We start from the raw sequence: 24871 nt of genomic DNA, 5'->3' as shown, positions 1-24871 counted from the left end.
AGTTTCTAAGAAGGCCTTAAAGTGGAGAAGTTTAAAAATGGAATTCTAGAACAAGGGGCCTAGATGCCTGTGAACAGTGGGATGATGGAAGAAAGAATGCAATAAAAGAGCAGAGCCAGGTAATAGATAACTTGGTATGGAGTTTGTCGTTATATGTCTGTAGGGGTAACAAGCTGATGCAGTAAAGCCATGAAAGCATTTGAACACAAGAAGAAAAATTTTAAGTTTTAAGTTGTTGAAAATCTGGAGCCAATCCACATCAGGTGGTGGATGGGCGGAATAAAATCTGAGTAGCAGAGTTTTAGATGAGTTGAGGTTCATGATCTGTGATTGCGAAACATACTCTGAAGAGCATCAAAATACTCAAGTCTGGAGGCTTCACAGACATAGATGAGTTTCAGTCAGAGATGGTCTGACAAAGCAGCAGAAATGAACAATAATATTGGGAGGATGTATGTGGTCTTTGTGATGGAGAAGATATAGAGTGATTGGTTCAGTTCTGGATCAAATATTGCAAACTATCCGGTTGAATCAGAAACAATCGTGACAGAAAAGCATGAAATTGGTGGCAGTTGGATAGAGTTTATACTGGAGACTGAAGATAATGACTTCAATTTTCCCTGTGTTCTCCAGTACAAGTTTTGTCCTTTCATAAATAAAGGGATGAAAAATGCACACAGTAAGCCAGACCTGTATTCAGCAAAGTCCTATGCAAGCACAGCAAGCCTTATATCTCTTTGTAGTTCAATCCCCTTGTAATAAAGAGCATTGCACCATATGGCTTTTTACTTACTTGTTCTACCCATGCTAACTTTCTGTGTTCTTTGTACATGTGCACCTAAGTCTCTCTGAAAACATCAGTATTTGACAATTTCTTACAACCAAAATGAATAACCTCAATCTTCACCACATTATTCAATCTTTGCTACCTTGTTGTCCATTCATTTAACCTGCTGTTATCTCTCCACAGCTTTTTTGTATCCTCTTCACAGCTTGCTTTGTACTTCTAGAAACTTTCAATGCGTTAGTCTCCATCTCTCCATCTAAGTCTTTTAATATAGATTGTAACATAAACAGCTGACACCTCAACACTGACCTTGCAGCACTCCACTAGAGACAGCCTGCCAACTTGAAAATGACTCATTTATCCCTACTTTTTACTTTAGTAAATAAAGTTTGTTTTTTTAACAAACTTTAAAAAAAAATTGCTGCAAGCAAATTTCTGGGGTCACTGAAGCAAACCCACAATGGAGAATGCTATTTAGATGAGACCAGCAGGCTGAAAGGACTATGATCACTGAGACTGAAGAGCTGAAGCCATGGACAAGTATGTGTCTGCTGAAAACAAAGAATGCTGGAAATCACAGTGGGTCAGGTGACACCCATGGAGAGATAGCAAGCTAACATTTTGGGTCTAGATGACTATTCATCAGAACTCAAGAGTCTTCTGTTTGTACTCATTCTCAAACAATGCTTTCAGTGCTTGACAGGTGATTCTCACCTTCATGGAAACCTCTTCACCTGTTTTTTTTAATTTTTGCACTTTTTTTAATTTGATTCTCCACAGTGTGGAAACAGGCCTTTCAGCCTAACTAGTCCACACTGACCCTCTGAAGAGTAACCCTCCCAGACCCATTTCCCCCCTGACTAATGCACCTAACACTATGTGCAATTTAGCAAAACCAATTCACCTCACCTGTGGGAGGAAACCCACACAGACACGGGGAGAATATGCAAACTTCACATAGACAGTTGCCCAAGGTGGGAATTGAACCCGGGTCCTGCACTGTGAGGCAGCAGTGCTAACCACTGAGCCCCTTTGCTGCTGCCACCCTTCACAATGACATGGGAGAGCCTCCTGTACCTCTACTCTACCCCTCAGATCAAAAGAAAGAGAAGCGGCAACTCCACTAACATTAATTGGTTTCCCCACAAGGCAGAGAGGTTCCAAAAAGGTGAGCCTCGCTACAACATTTGGAAGGAAAGCATCAGCTTTCTTAACATGTGAGGTTCAGCACCTCAGGAAAACTCAGATGACCACTGCGGATTGCTGTTAACAATTGCAACTTCCTGTAACATAACCTCCTTCAAGTGGCATGCATTTCCAGTGGCTGTCAAGGGTACCGTCACTAGATGGCTAGCACCCACCCAATACCCAGTGGTGGTGTATTCTCCTGCTGGGAGAGAAAGCAAAGCATTAAAAGCATTTGAAAAAAAAACTTGCCTGCAGAAGAGAGACATAACATTTGTGGAGGGTGACAGTGAGATTTGGACGTGGGAGAGCTTTAAGATGAGGCTAAGTCTGAGTGCTGGCTGCTTATATGCGAGTGTGAGATGTCAGCAGGGCAAGGAATGAATGTGGCTGCAAGATATATTGCTCTAAGGAGTGGTGTGCTGGAGAATACCAAGGGAAATCAGAGGATGGGGCTTGGCACCTGAATGCCATGTACCTTTCCCGCTTTCCTGAGGTCCTGGGTATTCTTGGTCCATTGTCTCCAGTTTGGAGGGATGACACTTCTGTTCATGTCCACATAGTTTATAATGGGATAATACATGTGTTGTCCTCTGTATGAAGTGTTAACTTAATATCTCAGGTGATGGTTTCAACTCTTTGTATTTATGCAAGTTAAGCCTACAAACATTTTTTTCAGTGGGTGTTGCTGGCTAAGCGATAATTTTAATTGTCTAGTCCTAAATGCCTAGAGGGTAGTTAAAATTCCCTCACATTTGGCTGTGGATCTGAAGTCACATGTCGGCAAGACCAGGTAAGGATTACGGTTTCATTCCAAAAAGGATAGGCTTTTTTGAAAATGGTTTCAGGATCATCATTCCACCATCTCCTCTGATAGAATTTGAACCCAGAATATTGTCTGGGTCTCTGGGTTAATAATACAGGGGTTATATTGCAAGGCCATCATCTTCCCCATAATATAACAAAAGAGTAGTTGGCAGTTCAATAAATTGATTTCTCACCTGGCGCTACACGATAGAAACATCAATGTATTTATGCCTTTCACATCGTCAATGTTTTGAAGCACTTTACAGACAATAATTGTCTTTGAATTGTAGTCACTGTTCATATGTAGTCAATTGTGATAAACAATTTGTGCACAGCAAGTTGCCACAAAATTAGCTAGATACATAGAAATCAGAAGCAGGAGTAGGCCTCTTGAGCCTGCTCTCCCATTCTGTAAGATAATGGCTGATCTGATCGAAACATCAAAACCACATTTCCATCTACCTCTGGTAAATTTTCAACATTCTAAAAAACATTACTGAAAATCTGTCACTCTCTTATATGTATGCAAAGCCTTATATGTATTCTACTTCCACCACCTTTGCAAAAAGAGAATTCCAAACAGTCACAACATTGTAAGAGAAAAAAAAGATACCTTCCTTTTTAGATGGGTGATCCTTGATTTTTAATCCGGGATTAGTTCTATATTCTCTCATTAAAAACAACATTATCTCAATGCCTATCATGCCTTCTCTCCTCAGAATTCTATGCTTTAATAAAGTTGCCTCTTATTCTTCTGAACTGCAGTGCATCCAAGCATAGCGTGTGCTTCCATTCCCTCCTAAGACAATCTGTCCATTCCCTCCCAAGACAATCTGTCCATTCCCTCCTAAGACAGTCTGTCCATTCCCTCCTATGACAATCTGTCCATTCCAAGCACTAGTGTGTTGCTGGAAAAGTGTAACAGGTCAGGCAGCAGCTGAGGAGCAGGAAAATCAATATTTCGGGCTGGAGCCCTTCATCAGGAATGAGGCTCATTCCTGCTGTGCTTTTCCAGCAACACATTCTCAACTCTGATCTCCAGCATCTGCAGAACTCACTGTCTCCCACTTCAAGCACTAGTCTAGTAAACCCTCTCTAACCTGCCTGTCACACATTTACCTCCTTCCTTAAGTAAGGAAACCAAAACTGCACATGGTACTTGAGGTGTGGATATATCATTGACTTGTACATTTATATCTTTCATATAATATCCTTACTTTTAATTCCTCTTGTAATAAAAGAGGGCATCCCATTAACCCACTTGACATTTTGCAAAGTCCCTAGATCACTCAAAAGTCTCCATTATATCTGTACAAAGTTAACTGTAAACAGCATAAAAACAAGTCTATAGCCAATATTACATTCAGTGTTAGGTTTCTTTTGTTCCCCTGTTGTGGTTGGAATGTCCAAATTCATCTGTTTTATAATCACGTAGTCACCAATGTGTTTTTTATTTTAGAGATGAAGACAACTGACTATTTTCAAAAAGATTGAAATAGGTCCTAATTGCTGTTGCTCATCAACATTTTAGCATTCTAATGTACATTTAAATCATGTAGTGATCTCAAATTTCTAATTTGCAAAGTAGAAAGGGGCATTGAATTATGAAACCTAAATGTTCTGTTGAGTTTTAGTCAATGGAAATCGGAAGTCTTGATTTCCAAATTATCCTTCTGTTTTCTTCCACCCAACGTTTGTTCAAAATTTTATATTGATAAAAACCTAATTGAAAAAAATGTCAAGTTGCTCTGTGCCAGCAGCAAACAATTATGTCTGACTCACAACCCACCCACTGCTGGCTGGTCTATAGACTGTTGTGTATGTGCACAGAAAAACAATTACTGTTTGCTCAATTGTTAATATTTCATTGAACACAAAATGAAATAAAGAATAATTTTGAGAAAAAAGCTCAGGATTTTCATACAGTTTAACAATTAGTATTATTAAAGCTTTTAAATAATCCTGAACATATATAAGAGTTTTTGTTGTTGAATACAAAAGTTCAATTCAAGTAATAAAAGAAATAATTATTTACCTTTGCACTGAAATGCACAATATTTAGATGCATAATATCTAAAATTGAAGCCCTTGGTTTTCATTGGTGATTACTACATTGATTATCTAAATTGTGAATCATTTTTCTTACAATCAAATATCAGTGGCATCTATTAGATTATGTAGGTAACCTGCTGCTGCTAATTTGCTTGAGAATGTGCCATAACCTAGATAATTTGCAATGTGGTCTTTAAAATGAGATATTTACTGTAATATTACGTCAACAGCTATCTTACTTGAAAGCCTCCGACAAGTAATTTTAAATAGGGTACTGGATGAATCATTCAGTACCTGACTGTAAGTTGAATCATGCATTCACATTCTAAATTATTCATTTTTTTTCATATTGTCAAAGGGGCAGAGTTGTTTAATGTTCCTGGGTACTTGCAATAGATTTAATTGACATGTATGATGCAGCCTTAAGAAACCACCTGAACCACCCACTCCTGAATCATGGACGTCAGTCTTACGCAGTAAAGCATTTGCTTATGATAGCTGCTTCTTACTCAGCTGTCCTTACTAGCAGGTATTTTGTCTGTGAGTCTACATCTCAGCTATCTTTTTGCTTCATTTTGTTATTGTTCTTCTTGAAGCTACATACAATCTGTATTTAGTATTTGTGAATTATCTGGAAGAAGTTTTGTTTGTTGAAAAAATCCTCTCATAATGAAGTATATAGAAGGTATGTATGACCATGACCATTTAGAAGTTATATAAAATCTTTCAAAGCATAGATAATTAGTTATCAAGCTGTGTAAATGTTATATTTCAGACTGTGTAGTAACTAAATGTTCCTTTATCTCATCGTACTTAGGGAGGCTGAAATAAACTAAGAAGTTATATCTGCAAAATTAGCTTCACTGAATGATATTTTCAATGTTCTTAACTTCTTCTTGGTATTCACCATTTTATACTTGAGGAAGTTAAACCGCTTTATGTTCTTAGAAAATGTTCTTTATTGAATATTGTCAATTTTTTTTTGTTATGGGCTTACGGATTGGGGAACAGAAATAAACTACAATGTTGTGTCAGCATAAAAATTTTGAATCTGAAAATGTCTTCCTACATTAAACCATTATGATTTCACAGTTTTTGCAAATGATTCAAATATTCTGCGACATATGTGATGTATCTTGGGACTCCACTACTTACAATAGTTCAGATAAAATTTTTGCATTACCAACAAAAGTGAGGGGGCAGCTGTTACATTGTCCACACTCACTGCTGTGCAGTGGCACAAAGCAAAATTCTGATGCATCAATTTATCCTGATTGAGACAAATTGATCGGACAGTCATTTCTTTTCAATAAGTGAAAACAAAAAGATAATTTACTGTAAAAAGCGTTATAAAAAATTAGACCATATGAAAGTTACCGTATATAGCATTAATGACCAAATATACCAAGGCTTTTCACAAAATCATAATCAGGGAATAATGATGAATGGGAGGCTGGCCAGAATAGCTTTATAATAATTGAGCCTGATAGGAGGCTTTGATGGGGAATTTGGTTGCAGATAATGTTACAAAAGTAGAAGTTACATTTCTTTGTTACTTGATGTTTTGAGCCTAGTTCAGATGCTGAACATGCAAAAGTGAGGTGGAAAGGTACAACAGTGTAGTCATCAGTGTAAATGTGTGTCTGTATTCCAGGCCTTTGGATATCACTGAATGGAAAGATACACATAATGAGAAGTGTTCTAAAGTTGGATTCTTGGGACCTCCAGAGGTAATGGTGTCGGTGTGTAAAAGAAACCATTATTGGAGATGCTTTAGTTTACTGGACAACAGAGAAGAAATTCTAGAATATAAAGATGTGGTGTACCCTACCAAAGACTACAGAGGGATCAAGAAGATGGGCTGTGTACTATTGGACACAAATATATTTCACCTTCTTTGGCGCTATCTGAATGCTGTGGCAAGGATGGAATTCTGACTGTAGCAATTCAGATGTTGAACTGCAGGTACAAATTTGGGAGGCAACAAAACGTTAAAGAATATTGGTGAGAAGCGGAAGGTTAGAGGTGAGGCTGCAAGTTGCAAGGTGAGAGGGATGAAGGATTTTTTTTCAGGTTGGAGTGATAGTTATTTTGAAACAAAAGGTGCAAATGTGTTGCTGGTCAAAGCACAGCAGGTTAGGCAGCATCTCAGGAATAGAGAATTCAACGTTTCGAGCATAAGCCCTTCATCAGGAATAAGAGAGAGAGAGCCAAGCAGGCCGAGATAGAAGGTAGGGAGGAGGGACTAGGGGGAGGGGCGATGGAGGTGGGATAGGTGGAAGGAGGTCAAGGTGAGGGTGATAGGCCGGAGTGGGGTGGGGGCGGAGAGGTCAGGAAGAGGATTGCAGGTTAGGAGGGTGGTGCTGAGTTGAGGGAACCGACTGAGACAAGGTGGGGGGAGGGGAAATGAGGAAGCTGGAGAAATCTGAATTCATACCTTGTGGTTGGAGGGTTCCCAGGCGGAAGATGAGGCGCTCCTCCTCCAGCCGTCGTGTAGTTGTGTTCTGCCGGTGGAGGAGTCCAAGGACCTGCATGTCCTCGGTGGAGTGGGAGGGGGAGTTAAAGTGTTGAGCCACGGGGTGATTGGGTTGGTTGGTTCGGGCGGCCCAGAGGTGTTCTCTGAAGCGTTCCGCAAGTAAGCGGCCTGTCTCACCAATATAGAGGAGGCCACATCGGGTGCAGCGGATGCAATAGATGATGTGTGTGGAGGTACAGGTGAACTTGTGGCGGAGGGTCAATATTTGAGGGAATGATTTGCAATATCAGTGATATGCCAGTGGGGAATTTGAACGTGGTTTGATTTTGTGGGCAAGTGAGGATGTAGAAGTGGTACAGTGGTTAGCAATCGTGCCAGGGAGCCAGGTTCAGTTCCAGTGTTGGGGAACTGTCTGAATGGAGTTTGTATGTTCTTTCTGTTTCTGTGTGGTGCTCTGCTTTCCTCCCACAGTCCAAAAATATGCAGGTTTGATGAATTGGCTATGTTCAAGTGTTCAGACATGTACAGGCTGGGTAGGCATGGGAAATATGAGATTATGCAAATAGGGTGGGATACTCTCCAGAGGATTGTTCAAGCCTTTATGGGTCAAATGGTCTCCATCTGCACTCTAGGAATTCTAATAGCAGCTGTGACAGTCTCAGTGTCCATGATAAAGATATCCATTATCTCCTTGAACTTGTGGATTAATTATATGTTATAAATACCATGCCAGTTTTCAAATTTTGTTTTTGTCTTTGACTTTACTTGGGACTAAGGCATGAAAGACCATGATGAGAATGTGATCTGTCAGTTTGACAGCTGTGAGAAGCATAATGATGAACAGGTATCAAGGAAAAGGGATTGTGTATTATTGATGCACATTTTCCAGTTAGAAATTAAAACAGTTCAGTTATATTCGAGTAGATGGTTGTTTTAAGCTGAATTTAGGGGTCAATGTATACACGAGTTATTGCTTTCGAGGGACTGAAATTCATGATGTAGCTCAAAATACCACATTATTAGCAGAAATCGATTTAAGCGCACAACTAATCCCGAGTAAAGAAGAATCCTCAATAGTTGCTGAATCCTCATCTTCTACTGACCATCTTAATGCTGGGTCTGAGTCAGGAACACAAACTTTGCTTAATATGCTACGTTCTCTGATTCAGTACATGGAGTTCCAATCTCTCTGTGACTTTCAGGTTGCAGCTCTGATTGGCTTGTGGCCTGCCCATCAAGCAAGCCAGAGTTTTGATTGGCAGGCAGTGATTTCATTGGAGACAGGTTCCTGTACCCCTTGCATGGGACACTGCTGATGGAAGGCAGTGAAGGATCGTATTCTAGCATGGAATTGGGGGTGGGCGCGGATGGAGGAGGAGAGGAAGAGATGGGGATGGTAGCGATTCACTCAACAAACTGTGCTCGAATTAAAGATATGAAACTTAAACTGCACACCCACACTATTATTCTAAAGATAGCACTAATTGTAAATTAACTTAGAATAACTACATCAGCACTGATTAATACAAAATTGGATTTTAGAAGGAATGATGTATCCTTTAAAATCCTCTCCATGAGTAGATTTAATGTTATTCCTCAAATTGTTTTAGAACTAAACAAAACAGTGTAATGAAATGTCAAAGAATTAAAGATATACCAGTATGTAGAGAATATATCTCACTTTCATTCAGATGAAATGGCACAATTAAAATTATTAACTTTTTAACGATATTAACCTTTAGATGTATAGTGAACAACGTGCAATAAGTACCGATAGACTTAGTTTCAGTCTGAATGAATGAATGAATCAAAACGTGCTGTAGTAAAACAAGTGTGGTAAGTAGAGTTATGAATGAATAAAGATGTGATATACCGATAGTAAAAAAAAGCGATGAGTTACCGGTATGAATGAATAAATGTAATTTTGTTTAAGTGGATTAATGGGAATATTGACTTATTTTCTTCATTAAGCAGATATCTTCTGAAAAATCTGTGAAATTTCTGCAAAATAAGTTAATGGGAACATGCAGTTTCCTTTGTAAGAGGTTTATAACGTGATATAGCAGAATCGACTTACATATGAGATATATGAGAAACGCAAGATTTTTAGCCAAAAATAAGGGGTGTACTTATACACGAGATCGACCGATACATGAGTATATATGGTAGATGGTGACTTTTGCATTAACATCTTGCACAGTGCTGTTGGGTGGTATAACAATGAAGTAAAACCAAAAGATGAAGTGCCCACATTTATTCTGATCTCACAGCAACTTCTTCCACACATTTTAATAGTTCCATGCTGAAAGTGTCTTGAGGAAAAGAAATATCAAAGGTGCAATGCAACAATATTGTTATTACTTATTTAACTTTTCTAGATTAGAATTAATCACATTACCTTTTTACTAATTTATTATTACTTAATGTATTTCTTTTATGTCTGTTCAGAATGCATTCAAATCCTTCATTACACAATGAAACAAATCTCAAGTGCTAGTTAGTCGAACATGTTAGTGAATTGATTAAAATTCTTGTTGGAATGGAACTATTATTCATATTATCAGTTTACATTTACATTCTGAGATAATATTTCTTTATTGAGTCTGCATTCAAAATGCCACTATGGTCTATAAACTTCAGGATCTCATATACAAAGTTTCCTCTGTAGACAATATGTATTGAAACTAGAAACATGTTTACATCTTTCATCATTTTAATGGCATAACAGATGGCACATAAAGAAGATTTTCCACTTTAGAGTTATAAGTGCCGATTCTCAGCATAACAGCAGTTTCTCTTCCCCATGGCTGTATATATAAGAATTTATTTTATTTTTTCCTAAAGGAAAGTGTCAATATAGGATTCTTCTTTAATATGTTTTAGTACGTTTTGGATTAATCAAGAGTAGAAACCAACGTTGAGATTGTGCTGATTGAATTATTTTACTGAAAATTACTCGTGCATGTTCCCAGTTTCAACAAATTCACAGTCAGTAATTCTTCACTAGCAAACTTTACTTTGTGATTCATGCGCGTCAGGAAGGTTCCAGTTTCATTGACAGGACTGCTGAATTTAATCTGAGCTACAGCAGGAGTGGGGACACAGAACAAAAGTAAAATACCAAGGAGCCTGGTAGTCTGAAATAAAAGGGGGAAATATCAGCAAGACTGAACAGTTCAGGCAACATCTCTGGAGAGAAACAGAGTCAATGCTACAGGTCAATGTTCATTAAAACTGGAAAAGTTAGAGATGTAACAAGTTTTTATGTGTGAATGCAAGGGCAGGAAAGGGAGAGGCAGAAGGAACAGAAGGAAAATCTGGTTTTATGAATGCAGTTACTTATATCTTCCATTACCAGCCAATTGAATCCATGTTTGTTTTGGTTAATTATATTGGTAAATAAGAGTAATTGGTTTGTACGTGTAACTTCAATATTGAAGCTCAGCTGACAGCTTGGGTAGCATTTGGTGTTTGACAGTGTTTGCATGATTTGAATCTGACGTTTGTCTGTTTCATATAGCATGACTGCAATTTCTTTTTTGTTATTGGGAGAAAACCTACAATTTTGTAACAGCTCTCGATGATATTTACATAGAGAAAATTGGTGTGAATGGAAATGCAATAATGGTTCTATTGTCCAAAAGTTAAAAGAGGCAAGCAACAAAATGATTGATGAGTTAACTTGATTGATTTATTGTTGTCACATGAACCGAGATACAGTGAGAAGTGTTGATATGTATGGTATACAGGCAGATCATACCATACAAGGTGCATCAGGGCAACAGAATAGAATGCAGAATACAGTGTTCCAGAGACAGAGAAGGTGCAGAGAAAGGGATCAGAATTAACATTTGATAGGTCTGTTCAAAATTCTGATAACAGTGGGAAAGAAGCTGTTCTTGAACCTATTCATACATGCGTTCAAACGTTTGTGTGTTCTGCCTGGTGGAAGAGAGTAAAACCGAGATGGGACAGGTCTTTGTTTACATTGGCTGCTTTTCCGAGGCAGTGGGAAGTATAGTTGGAGTTAAAAGATGGAAGGCTGGTTTGTGTGATGGACTGGGCTCCTCTCTGTAGTTTCTTCTTAATTTGTTTATGGAGATGTTGATTGAGAAGTGATTTAGATTTTAGATTCCCAACAGTGTGGAAACAGGCCCTTCGGCCCAACAAGTCCACACCGACGCTCACGAAGAGCAACCAACCCAAACCCATTCCCCTACGTTTACTCCTGACTAATCCACCTAACACTATAGGCAATATAGAATGGCCAATTCACCTAACCTGCACAACTTTGGACTGTGGGAAGAAACACACACAGACATGGACAGAATGTGCAAACTCCACACAGACAGTTGCCCGAGGTGGGAATTGAACCCAGGTCCCTGGCGCTGTGAGGCAGCAGTGCTAACCACTGAGCCACCGACCTGGGAACTCGCAATATTCTTTATCTTACTAAGATCTTTTACCTAAATGGGATGTTACCTTTTACAATGCAACACTTTTCTATGCTATTTCTAGGTTACCCTTTTCCTTTCTTTCACATGCTACCTTTCACATCAATATTAACCAGAATAGGGTTAGCTTTCACAGATGGAATGATGGCATCGAACTCTGGTTCTCCATCAATCCTCTTTCTTTCAACAAGATTGGTGCTGTGAAACTGTTCATCCAAATCAGTTACTGATCAAATGCAATTTCCTTTCATGCAATACTGGTGATGCTAAAGACATAAAATCTATTCTATTGCCACTATCTGCTCTCCCTCTCAGATTGAACCAAGTCATTTGCAATGTTAATAACCTTTTTGACCTTGACGAGTGGTGTATACCATCAAATGTGTATATAAGGTGCTTTGCTGCAAATGTTTATCATCCTTCTGTTGTGAATGGAATAGTTATGATATTTTATGTGCTTGTAAAATAAAAAACTACTTTATTTTAAATGGATACTAAGGACCTTAAATGAAACGACTTCCAAATGTCAGCTGATTTCTCTTGTGGATTCAAGTGTAATCAGCCAGTTTGAGGAGCCAAACTGTCCTTAGCACAAATGATGTTTGTAGTTCAGTTCACCTCAGACTGCATAATTGAATCTTCTAAAGGTATGAAAATTCACAGCTTCACTGTTGCCAGCAGGAACAATCTCTTCAAAGATTGTAACAACCAATCTTCTGGACTTGTCTGAAGCAATCCCTTTTGAAAACTGACATAACACCCATTTTGAACATTTAAACTATGTAAAAGGTAAGCCTGTGAAGTGCTTGGTGAAAAAAACTTCAGGAGAACCTGGGAAGACAGTTCAGGGCCATAGCTTTCAGCTGAACTAACTATAAACACTGTGTGACAGTGGAATTTTTCACACTCACTGGGAATCACAAAGGAAGGTATCCAAAAACTATCCTTATTCTGCTGAAAAGGAGTCCAGGCAGTTTTGAAGTATAGTGCCAGTGGAATCAATAAGGAAGAGAGGCCTTCAATCTCTCCCTGAAAGTGCTGTACCTACTCCATTCACCTACAAAGGCCAACTCCAACTGTTCAACTACAGAAGCTATTGGAGCTGAACACAGCTTTTCAACTCTTCACCACTTCAACTGCAAGCTGCAGGCTGGCAACAAGGATTGAATTGAATTGAATTTCATAAGTAATTTTCATCCTTACCTACATTTAATATTTGAATGTGTTCAGTTGATAACTCAATTATATTTGCTTAAGTAATTTATGGTAGCTAAAAAATAGCTTTTGATCATGTTTGAAACAAAAGTTTTCTGGTTATTTTGAATTTGAACCATAAGTTGAAGGGGCTATGCACACTCTCACACTAGTGCACACACACACTCAGCAGAGGCATATACTGTCTCTCTCACACACACACAGACACACACACGTCTCACCTCCGCTATCATCTTTATGCATACGTTTGCCACTTCTGGACATAAATACTGTAATGCTTTATTCACCAACTTCCCACCTGCCTTTTCTCATAACCTCGATGGTTAAACTCTGTTTTTGACATGTTTCTTGTATTTGCCTGCTATCTTGTCAGCATTTTCCCTGCTATGCACAACAAGGAATTATCTCAATAGTTTTTCACAGTATTATTCATCTCCTTTCTTGAAGGTAATAATAATTGTTGCTTTCCCAAAGTCAGGTTAGGTTAAGCAGGGAGTTCCTTTTCCTTCCATATCTTCACTTTGAGTATATGGAATCCAGGTGTGAGCTAAGGCCCACCACCAGATTCTACTTCAGCTGGAATACCATAGGGGCTGCAGACTTTGTTGTTGTTCATTCATTGAGTTCCTTGTTGCAACTCTCCCACTGACAAGGACCCACCAACAGATTCTACAGTAGGCCACTGAGGGATTACCTAGAGAGAATCAACTGCACTATTTCAGATTCTCAATTGATGAGTCATTAAAATTTTTCTTTCCAGCATTTTTCAATAGCATTATTGGCCTTAAGAGAGGTGTTATCCTATATGTGTGAGGGAATTTTGTCCCTTTTACATTGATATATAGATAGCCCTGGGATCTTCAGCAAAGCTTTGCATGTTCTGATGGTCAGCATTCTGTTAATTTCCTGAGCATCCTCTTCCTACTACTTGTCTTTTAACTTTTGGATTTTTCTTTGGATGTCAGTCTTAAGTGATTGGAATGCTGACTTCTTAATTTGCAACCTTGGCTAGTTCTGTCAGGCAATGAAGGCTTCTTGTGTTTGTTCCAGGAACTCACATATGTCTTTCTTACTTTCATCAAACTAGTAATGGTGAGAACATTGTTCAAACACAATGCTCTGGACCTGCATATCTAGTACTACAGACTTTATTCAAGGTCTGAAGTCAGCTCTACAAACATTCATTGCAAAATCAATCAAGATTGGCTAGGTACTCCCCTGCCAGGTCTCTTCTTCTCAACTCTTAAACAACCAACAATCCAGGGAAGATGTCACAAAGACATTCTAAAGCTCTCCTTGTAGCATGGCATCATTGATATTAATGACTGGAAGAGCTTACAAAAAGCCATTCAAACTGGTGACAACTTGTCCATCAAATTTTGTCATGTTTTCATTGAAATGACTTGATGATAAGGCAGAGTAGCAGCAGGGAAGGAAAGAAAAGAAAGCAAATCTGTGCACTCCAGGACCCACTACTTCATGGAACACCCTGCCTCATTTACCTAAAGATCTGCAGGTTGAGAATTAGCCTGTTTGCTCACGTGAAGACCCACAACAGAAACATGGGACTCTGAGTGGATGTCATGTTCAATTGAGGGACAGTATACTATACTTAAAGTCTGCCATATACATCATTTGCATGAAATCCGAATAGTCCTTCATTCCTACAGCTGTTCCTTCTTTTTGCTCCCTGTACCCAGCACTATTCTATTCAAAATCATTGTTTTTGTCCATAAATCCCTCCACACTTGTGTTACACCCTACTTCTGATTTCCTTTACTTATTCTTTCTTGCACATGCTCCCTCTTAAGGCTTCTATATATCATTATAAACTTTGATTAGATGACAACTGGAGTATTGCCAATACAGGGACCCACACTTGAGGAAAGATATGAGGGTCTAAGAGTGTGCAATGGAAATTTACTTGAATGATCCAGGGATAAAGAATATCAGCTACAAGATTAGGTTGAGGGAAATAGTTGCTAGATGTCAAGTCACTTTGTAATAAGCCAAATTCTTAGGTTAATGATGTGCAATTGATCAGCAACTGATAGAATGTAAGTTCAGTTAATACACCTACAATATGAAGCTACTCTCCATAATGATGACCGTGAACATGTCATCAAATGTCATAAAAACATATATGGTTCACTAACGTGCTATAGGAAATGAAGTCTGTCAACCCTACTTAATTTAGCTGGTCTGTAACTCCAGACTCACAGCAACACATAATTTCCACTGAGATACCCTAGCAAGCTTCTCAGTTCAATGGTAGTTAGGCCACAGATACTTTCGTTATCAGCAGTGCATGCATGCATTGTCTGAAAGAATAAAGGGAAGAAAAATATGGTTGTTCTCCATGGAGCAGGGGAGATGGTGGGGAAATAAGGCAGAGAAAGAAGAGTTGTTCCTATTAGCTGAACAAGCAAGGACTAAGGACACAATTTTAAGGACTTGGGTGAAAGATGCAGGGGGAGAAAGGTGAGGATAAACATTTTTACAATGTATCAGGACGTAAGTTTGCTTGCTGAGCTGGTAGTTTTGTTCTCAGATGTTTCATCACAATGCTAAGTAACACCATCAGTGAGCCTCCTTTGAAGCACTGGTGTTCTGTCCTGTTTTCTATTTATGCGTCTTGGTCTCTTACAGTGGTTGATAACATTTCTGATTCCTTTTCTCAGAGGTTAGTAAATGGGGTCCAAAATGATGTGTTTATCGATAGAGTTCCGGTTTGAATGCCAAGCCTCTCGGAATTTCGTGCATTGTCTCTGTTCAGCCTGTCCCAGGATGGATGTGCTGTCCCAGTCAAAGGGGTATCCTTCTTCGTCTGTGTGTAAGGATACTAGTGATACTAGTATGTTATTGGAAAAGCACAGCAGGTCAGGCAGCATCCAAGGAGCAGGAGAATCGACGTTTTGGGCATTAGTCCTTCTTCAGGAATGAGGAAAGTGTGCCAAGCAGGCTAAGATAAAAGGTAGGGAGGAGGGACTTGGGGGAGGGGTGTTGGGAATGCGATAGATGGAAGGAGACTAAGGTGAGGGTGAAAGGCCGGAGAGGGGGTGGGGACGGAGAGGTCGGGAAGAAGATTGCAGGTCAAGAAGGCAGTACTGAGTCCGAGGGTTGGGACTGAGACAAGCTGTGGAGAGGGGAAATGAGGAAACTGGAGAAATCTGCATTCATACCTTGTGGTTGGAGGGTTCCTAGGCGAAAGATGAGGCGCTCTTCCTCCAGGCATCGTGTTGACATGGTCTGGCGATGGAGGAGGCCAAGCACGGCTACTTAGATTACACCTCCTCCCACCCTGCCCCCTGTAAAAACTCCATCCCATATTCCCAATTCCTTCGCCTCCGCCACATCTGCTCCCAGGAGGACCAATTCCAATACCGAACAACCCAGATGGCCTCCTTCAAAGACCGCAATTTCCCCTCAGACGTGGTTGACGATGCTCTCCATCGCATCTCCTCTACTTTCCGCTCCTCCGTTCTCGAACTCTGCCCCTCCAATCGCCACCAGGACAGAACCCCACTGGCCCTCACCTACCACCCCACCAACCTCCAGATACATTGTATCATCCTTCGTCATTTCCGCCACCTCCAAACAAACCCCACCACCAAGGATATATTTCCCTCCCCTCCCCTATCAGCATTCCAGAAAGACCACTCCCTCCGTGAATCCCTCATCAGGTCCACACCCCCCACCAACCCAACCCCCCTCCCGGCACCTTCCCCTGCATCCACAAGAAATGCAAAACTTGTGCCCATGCCTCCCCCCTTACTTCCCTCCAAGGTCCCAAGGGATCCTTCCATATCTGTCACAAATTCACCTGCACCTCCACACACATCATTTACTGCATCTGCTGCACCCGATGTGGCCTCCTCTAGATTGGGGAAACAGGTCGCCTACTTGCGGAAAGTTTCAGAGAACACCTGTGGGACACTCGCACCGACCAACCCAACCACCCTGTGGCTGAACACTTTAACTCCCCCTCCCACTCTGCCAAGGACATGCAGGTCCTTGGCTTCCTCCATCGCCAGACCATGGCAACCCGATGTCTGGAGGAAGAGCGCCTCAACTTCCGCCTAGGAACCCTCCAACCACAAGGGGTGAATGCAGAATCCTCATTTCCCCTCCCCCCACCTTATCACAGTCCCAATCCTCGGACTCAGCACCGCCTTCTTGACCTGCAATCTTCTTCCTGGCCTCTCCACCCCCCACTCCCTCTCTGGCCTTTCACCCTCACCTTAACCTCTTCCCACCTATTGCATTCCCAACGCCCCTCCCCTAAGTCCCTCCTCCCTACCTTTTATCTTAGCCTGCTTAGCACACCCTCCTCATTCCTGAAGATAGGCTTATGCCCGAAACGTTGATTCTCCTGCTCCTTGAAAGCTGCCTGACCTGCTGCGCTTTTCCAGCAACACATTTTTCAGCTCTGATCTCCAGCATCTGCAGTCCTCAGTTTCTCCTAGTGATACTAGTGGTCATGTCTTTTGGTGGCTAGTTGGTGCTCGTGTAGCCTTGTGACTGGTTTCCTGCCCTTCCACCTGATGTAATGTTTGTTGCAGTCCTTGCAAGGTATTTTGTATATGACATTCATTTTGCTGGCGGTTGGTACATTGTCTTTTAGTTGTTGTGGTTCTGTTCGCCGAGCTGGGAGTTTTTGTTGCAAATGTTTCGTCCCCTTTCTAGGTGACATCTTCAGTGCTTGGGAGCCTCCTGTGAAGCGCTTCTGTGCTGATTCCTCCGGCATTTATACTGGTTTGAATCTGCCGCTTCTGGTTGTCAGTTGCTGTCTGCTGCAGTGGTCGGTATATAGGGTCTAGGTCAATGTGTCTGTTGATAGAATTCGTGGATGAGTGCCATGCTTCTAGGAATTCCCTGGCTGTTCTCTGTTTGGCTTGCCCTATAATAGTGGTGTTGTCACAATCAAATTCATGTTGTTTGTCATCAGAGTGTATGGCTACTAGGGATAGCTGGTCGTGTCGTTTCGTGGCTAGTTGAAAGGGAACGAAACGTTTGCAACAAAAACTCCCAGCTCGGTGAACAGAACCACAACAACGAGCACCCGAGCTACAAATCTTCTCACAAACTTTGATTGTCTTTTAGGCTCATCAGTAGCTGTTTCAGTGTGTTGGTACGTTTATGGGCTACCACCATACTGAAACCCTGATGATATGTTGTGGCCCGCTTAAATAATGTCCTGATGCAGCTCCGTTTGTGGGTGTTGTGATGATTGCTCCAGTAGTTGAGTATCTTATCCGTGTGTGTTGCTTTCCTGTAGATGCTGGTCTGCAGTTCTCCACTGACTGTTCATTTCACGGTGACATCTAGGAAGAGGGGTCTGTTGTTGTTCCCTTTCTCTTTGGTGAAATTTATGCCAATAAGGCTGTTGTTAGTGATATTATAGGTTTCTTCTAATTTGTTCTGTTTTGTGGTGTCATCCACATAGCAGACCCAAAGTTTGGGTTGGACTGTGGGGAGGGCTGTTCATTCTAATCTTTGCATAACTGCTTCTGCTAAGAATCCTGATATTGGTGATCCCATGGGTGTCCTATTGATTTGTTTGTAGGTCTTGTTGTTGAAGGTGAAGTGGCTTGTGAGGCACAGGTCTACTAGCTTAAGGATGTTGTCCTTGCTGATAGAGTTGGTGTTGTCTGGTGTTTGTGTCCTTGGTCTGTCAGTAGTGAGGTCAGTGTTTCTTTGGCCAGGCAGATGTTAATTGATGTGAATAAGACGTTGAAGGAGACCATGACTTCATCTTCTTCTATCTTGGTGTCTTTGATGATATTCAGGAATTCTTAGATGGAGCTGCATCAGGACATGCAGCACCCAGGAACTATGAGCAGCAGACGAAAAATACCTATAAAATGCATTCAAGAACAACGGGTAGCCGATAAGCGCAGTCTGCTGATCCTTAAACAACAAACCCAAACAAGAAGACACACCATGCCTAGAGACTCTAGCCACCCTATCTTACATCAGAGATGTCTTGGAGATGATGACCAGACTACTCTGACCCCTTGGCATCATGGTAGCCCACAAACTTACCAACACACTGAAACATAGGGAACTTGCCAGAAGGATACACAAGCATCAACTAGCCACCAAAAGATATGACCAACTATCACTAGTATCCTTACACACAGACGAAGAAGGACACCCCTTCGACTGGGTCAGCACTTCCATCCTAGGATAGGCTGAACAGAGACATGCATGGGAATTCCTAGAGGCTTGGCATTCAAACCGGAACTCCACCATTAGACACATCAATTTGGACCTCATTTACCAACCTCTGAGAAAAAGAATCGGAAATTATATCACCCACTGTAATAGAGCAAGACACACAACTAGAAAGTGGGACAGAACACGAGTGCTTCAACGGAGGCTCACTGATGATGTTACCTAGCATGGTGATGAAACGTCTGCGAACAAACCTACCAGCTCAGCGAGCAAACGTACAACCTGAACCTCAACCTGGGCTACAAATCTTTTCGAAAATTTGCAATGTATAGTAATGACCTGGAGCTCACTGCCGATGAGCATGGTGAATGTGGAGTTCATTGGAGATTTCAGAAGGAGATGAATGGTGACTTGAGGGAACTAACTTTACAGGGCTAGGGGCATAAAATAGGGGAATGTAACTGATTGGATTACATTACAATATGACATAATATTAACGGTCTTAATGTGGCCTGTCCCATGATCTCGGAAATCTCTTCGATAACAGCTGCCAAACATCATCAATTTATCTCTTTCCAGATTCTTATCCAACTCTCTTTTAATTGTTTTGGTGCAGTTAGTCCCATTGCCTCCCACAACAGTCAGTTCAATGCATTGTGCAATGTATCAGTCTTTTATCAGAGGGTTTTCTACTGTAATAGATATTCATTGACAACATTTATCTTGATTATTTTTCCATTATTAAGCCTTTGAGGCAAAAAAATCATTTTTTTAGCAAAGAAAAGGATGAAGTTAGTGGACTTCTGTGAACAAGAATTGGATGGAGGAATAGGCAAGACAGCCCCTTGAGCCATGTATTATGATCATGATAATTTCATCTCAGCCTCAACTCCACTTTTCATACCTCTCCCAATAACTGTTCAACTCATTATTAATTAAAAATCTATTTCCCCTTTAAAATTTCTCAATATACAGGCATCCACTGTACACCCAGATAGTGAATCCCACAAGTTTGCAACCCTTTGAGGGAAGTAATTCTCCGTTTTTAAATCTACTATCCTTATCCTAAAAACTTGACCTCTCATTCTTGAAGCATTGAGTTTAATTAGGTACAATGTTCTTGTTAAAATAAGAGGGAAGGCAATGGCCTAGTAGTACTATAGCTAGATTATTAATCCAGAGACCCTAGTCATGTTCCGTGGACCTGGGTTTGAATCCAGCCATGGCAGATGGTGGAATTTGAATTCAATTAAAAAACAAATTTGGAGTTAAGAATCTAATGAAAAGTCATTGCTGATTGTCAGTAACTGGTTCCTTCCTTTAGGGAAGGAAACTGTCTTTCTTACCTGGTCTGGCCTACATGTGACTCCAGACCCACAGAAATGTGATTGATACTTAACTGCCCTCTGAGCAATAAAATTGAACTAACCAGTGATGCCCACATCACAGAAATGAATAAGAAAGAAAGAACCTGGATGGCTATCTAATCAGGTGGAAGGGAAGTTTGCCCACACTAACTTTTAAAAAGGAATTCTGATAAAATTTGGAAATGACAAAGAACACAGAAGGCACAGTGCATCAATTTTCTGGATTAGTGGTGCTGGAACAGCACAGCAGTTCAGGCAGCATCCAAGGAGCAGCGAAATCAACGTTTCGGGCAAAAGCCCTTCATCAGGAATAAAGGCAGTGAGCCTGAAGCGTGGAAAGATAAGCTAGAGGAGGGTGGGGTTGGGGAGAAAGTATCACAGAGTGCAATGGGTGAGTGGGGGAGGGGATGAAGGTGATAGGACAGGGAGGAGAGGGTGGAGTGGATAGGTGGAAAATGAGATAGGCAGGTAGGACAAGTCTGGACAAGTCATGGGGACAGTGCTGAGCTGGAAGTTTGGAACTAGGGTGAGGTGGGGGAAGGGGAAATGAGGAAACTGTTGATGTCCACATTGATGCCCTGGGGTTGAAGTGTTCCGAGGCAGAAGATGAGGCAATCTTCCTCCAGGAGTCTGGTGGTGAGACATCGGCAGTGAAGGAGGCCCAGGAACTCCATGTCCTCAGCAGAGTGGGAGGGGGAGTTGAAATGGGCCACAGTATGGAGTGGTTGATTGGTGCGAGTGTCCCGGAGATGTTCCCTAAAGCGTTCTGCTAGGAGGTACCCAATCCCCCCAATGTAGAGGAGACCGCATCGGGAGCAACGGATACAATAAATGATATTAGTGGATGTGCAGGTAAAACTTTGATGGATGTGGAAGGCTCCTTTAGGGCCTTGGATAGAGGTGAGGGAGGAGGTGTGGGCACAGGTTTTACAGTTCCTGCGGTGGCAGGGGAAAGTGCCAGGATGGGAGGGTGGGTTGTAGGGGTGTGTGGACCTGACCAGGTAGTCATGGAGGGAACGGTCTTTACGGAAGGCAGAAAGGGGTGGGGAGGGAAATATATCCCTGGTGGTGGAGTCTTTTGGAGGTGGCGGAAATGTCGGCAGATAATTTGGTTTATGCGAAGGTTGGTAGTGTGGAAGGTGAGCACCAGGGGCATTCTGTCCTTGTTACAGTTGGAGGGGTGGGGTCTGAGGGCAGAGGTGCGGGATTTGGACAAGATGCGTTGGAGATGCAATCTTTAACCACGTGGGAAGGGAAATTGCGGTCTCTAAAGAAGGAGGCCTTCTGGTGTGTTCTGTGGTGGAACTGGTCCTCCTGGGAGCACATATGGCGGAGGTGGAGGAATTGGGAATGCGGGATGACATTTTTGCAAGAGGTGTAATCCAGGTAGCTGTGGGAGTCGGTGGGTTTATAAAAAATGTCAGTGTCAAGTCGGTCATCATTAATGGAGATGGAGAAGTCCAGGAAGGGGAGGGAGGTGTCAGAGATGGTCCAGGTAAATTTAAGGTCAGGGTGGAATGTGTTGGTGAAGTTGATGAATTGCTCAACCTCCTCGCGGGAGCACGAGGTGGCGCCAGTGTAGTCATCAATTTGGCAGAGGAAGAGGTGGGGAGTGGTGCCGGCGTAATTATGGAAGATCAACTGTTCTACGTAGCCTGACATTTTTTACAAATGCACCAACTCCCACAGCTACCTGGATTACAATTCTTCCCACCCTACCTCTTGCAAAAATGCCACCCCGTATTCCCAATTCCTCCACCTCCGCCGTATCTGCTTCCAGGAGGACCAGTTCCACCACAGAACACACCAGATGGCCTCCTTCTTTAGAGACCGCAATTTCCCTACCCATGTGGTTAAAGATGCCCTCCAATGCATATCGTCCACATCCCGCACTTCTGCCCTCAGACCCCACCCCTCCAACTGTAACAAGGATAGAACGCCCTGGTGCTCACCTTCCACCCTACCGACCTTCGCATAAACCAAATGATCCGCCGACATTTCCGCCACCTCCAAAAAGACTCCACCACTAGGGATATATTTTCCTCCCCACCCCTTTCCACCTTCCGCAAAGACCGTCCCTCCGTGACTACCTGGTCAGGCCCACGCCTCCCTACAACCCACCGTCCCATCCTGGCACTTTTCCCTGCCACCACAGGAACTGTAAAACCTGTGCCCACACCTCCTCCCTCACCTCTATCCAAGGCCCTAAAGGAGCCTTCCACATCCATCAAAGTTTTACCTGCACATCCACTAATATCATTTATTGTATCCGTTGCTCCCGATGCAGTCTCCTCTATATTGGTGAGATTGGGCACCTCCTAGCAGAGCGCTTTAGGGAACATCTCCGGGACACCCGCACCAATCAACCACACCGCCCCGTGGCCCAATACTTCAACTCCCCCTCCCACTCTGCTGAGGACATGGAGTTCCTGGGCCTCCTTCACTGCCGATGTCTCACCACCAGACTCCTGGAGGAAGATTGCCTCATCTTCTGCCTCGGAACACTTCAACCCCAGGGCATCAATGTGGACTTCAACAGTTTCCTCATTTCCTCTTCCCCCACCTCACCTTAGTTCCAAACTTCCAGCTCGGCACTGTCCCCTTGACTTATCCGAACTTGTCCTACCTGCCTATCACCTTTTCCATCTATCCACTCCACCCTCTCCTCCCTGACCTATCACCTTCATCCCCTCCCCCACTCACCCATTGTACTCTATGATACTTTCTCCCCACCCCCACCCTCCTCTAGCTTATCTCTCCACGCTTCAGGCTCACTGCCTTTATTCCTGATTAAGGGCTTTTCCCCGAAACGCTGATTTCGCTGCACCTTGGATGCTGCCTGAACTGCTGTGCTCTTCCAGCACCACTAATCCAGAATCTGGTTTCCAACATTTGCAGTCATTGTTTTTACCTCATCGATTTTCTGTGCTGTAACAATATGGAAGATATTGCTCACTGGGCCAAAATCCTGCCTAACAACATTGTGAATGTATTTACACCAAATAAACCAGAGTAGTTCAAACAAACAGCTGACTAACAACTTCTCAAATGCAATTATGGATAAGTAATAAACACTTGCCTAGTCAGTGAAGCCCACATCCCCTGAATTAATAAAAAAAACTATAGACTTTAACCTGTGCAATGAGTCAGTGAAGTGGAAGGAAGGTGTCTCCCCAGAAAGAAAGCAGAAAATCAGAAAGGAAGCTTGAACGCAAGAAACTTTCATTCATCTTTTCATGCCTTCTCAAGTATCAACTCTGGAAAAATACAAGCCATCTGCACCCACTGAGCCAAAGAAAGTGGTTGTAGACTGAGGAATCTGAATGTCACTGCAATAAATAGCTGCAAACAAAGGTACATAAAAAGCTTTTAAGATAATGCTAACTAAGTTATTAATGCTTGCAGAACTTTGAGTCAACTCTTATTTCGAATGTCACAGAATCTGAGGAATGTCCACATTTCTCAATTGCCACTAATCCTTGTTCTAACAATCATATTACTCAGTCCACAAAGCCTGCCCAAGTACACAGCTTGTTCAATAATTATGACCTTACACATATTTCTTATTACAGTGAATGGAACGCCTGGTAGCCAACTTTCTACTCCACGTTCGACCAAGACACCAAGCCCATCACCAACCAGCCCAGGCAGCCTACGTAAACAGAAGGTGAGATGTTGTAATTACACATAGAAGGGCTTATCTGGTTAAAGCAGTTAATCATCAAAAAGGGAACAATACTGGAGAAGAGCTTATTAAAAACTGCTATTGGTGAGAAAAACAGCCTTTTGTATACTTGGGTATTAAAAGTACACTGACATTTGTGTCAAATGAAAAGCAAAATCTGTCTGTTATAGAGAAAACACCTTTGTAGATAATCTAAATCTGTCAACCATGAGTACAGCAATGCAAATTGTTGAAACTAAAAAGCAAGATACAATATCATATGGAGACGAGTATTCAGTGTAATAATTTTAATTGCAATCTTTGTTGGTTATTTATGTACTTTATAAAACAATTTTAATTGCAAGCTTTATTGATTATTAATGCACTTGATAAAATTTAAATGCTTTTGGAATTGTAACCAGGCTAATTAAACAAGTAGAAATATTTGGTATAAACTTGATTTGACCTTCTTACCTAAAACAAAAATCATCCTTTTGATATATCTGCTTTTTGTCATTGTTCTGGTATGTTGCATGGCAACAAGCTCAACTGCACATGTTCAAAACCATGAATGAATGCCTATCCAGCTGAGAATTTATTGCAATAACTTCTGAAACGGATAGCATTTTTATTTTAATAGGGAAAAATCCATTTTAATTTTCTTAATTTTGTGGGTACAATTATTTA

The 24871-nt window shown here is 41.5% G+C and overlaps 1 protein-coding gene across 1 annotated transcript in view; it reads left to right on the top strand.

Moving 5' to 3' along the window:
• The window catches only part of dclk1a (doublecortin-like kinase 1a), a 351798-nt gene that overhangs the window by 231875 nt on the left and 95052 nt on the right, over positions 1-24871 (top strand). The window contains exon 5 of the mRNA XM_060826980.1: positions 24093-24187. Within this exon, the coding sequence (XP_060682963.1) occupies positions 24093-24187 (95 nt within the window). The remainder of the gene's footprint in view (positions 1-24092; positions 24188-24871) is intronic.

This window comes from Hemiscyllium ocellatum, chromosome 6 (genome assembly GCF_020745735.1).
Source record: "Hemiscyllium ocellatum isolate sHemOce1 chromosome 6, sHemOce1.pat.X.cur, whole genome shotgun sequence".
In the NCBI taxonomy this organism is placed as follows: domain Eukaryota; kingdom Metazoa; phylum Chordata; class Chondrichthyes; order Orectolobiformes; family Hemiscylliidae; genus Hemiscyllium; species Hemiscyllium ocellatum.
This window is presented reverse-complemented; position numbering and strand designations above follow the sequence as displayed.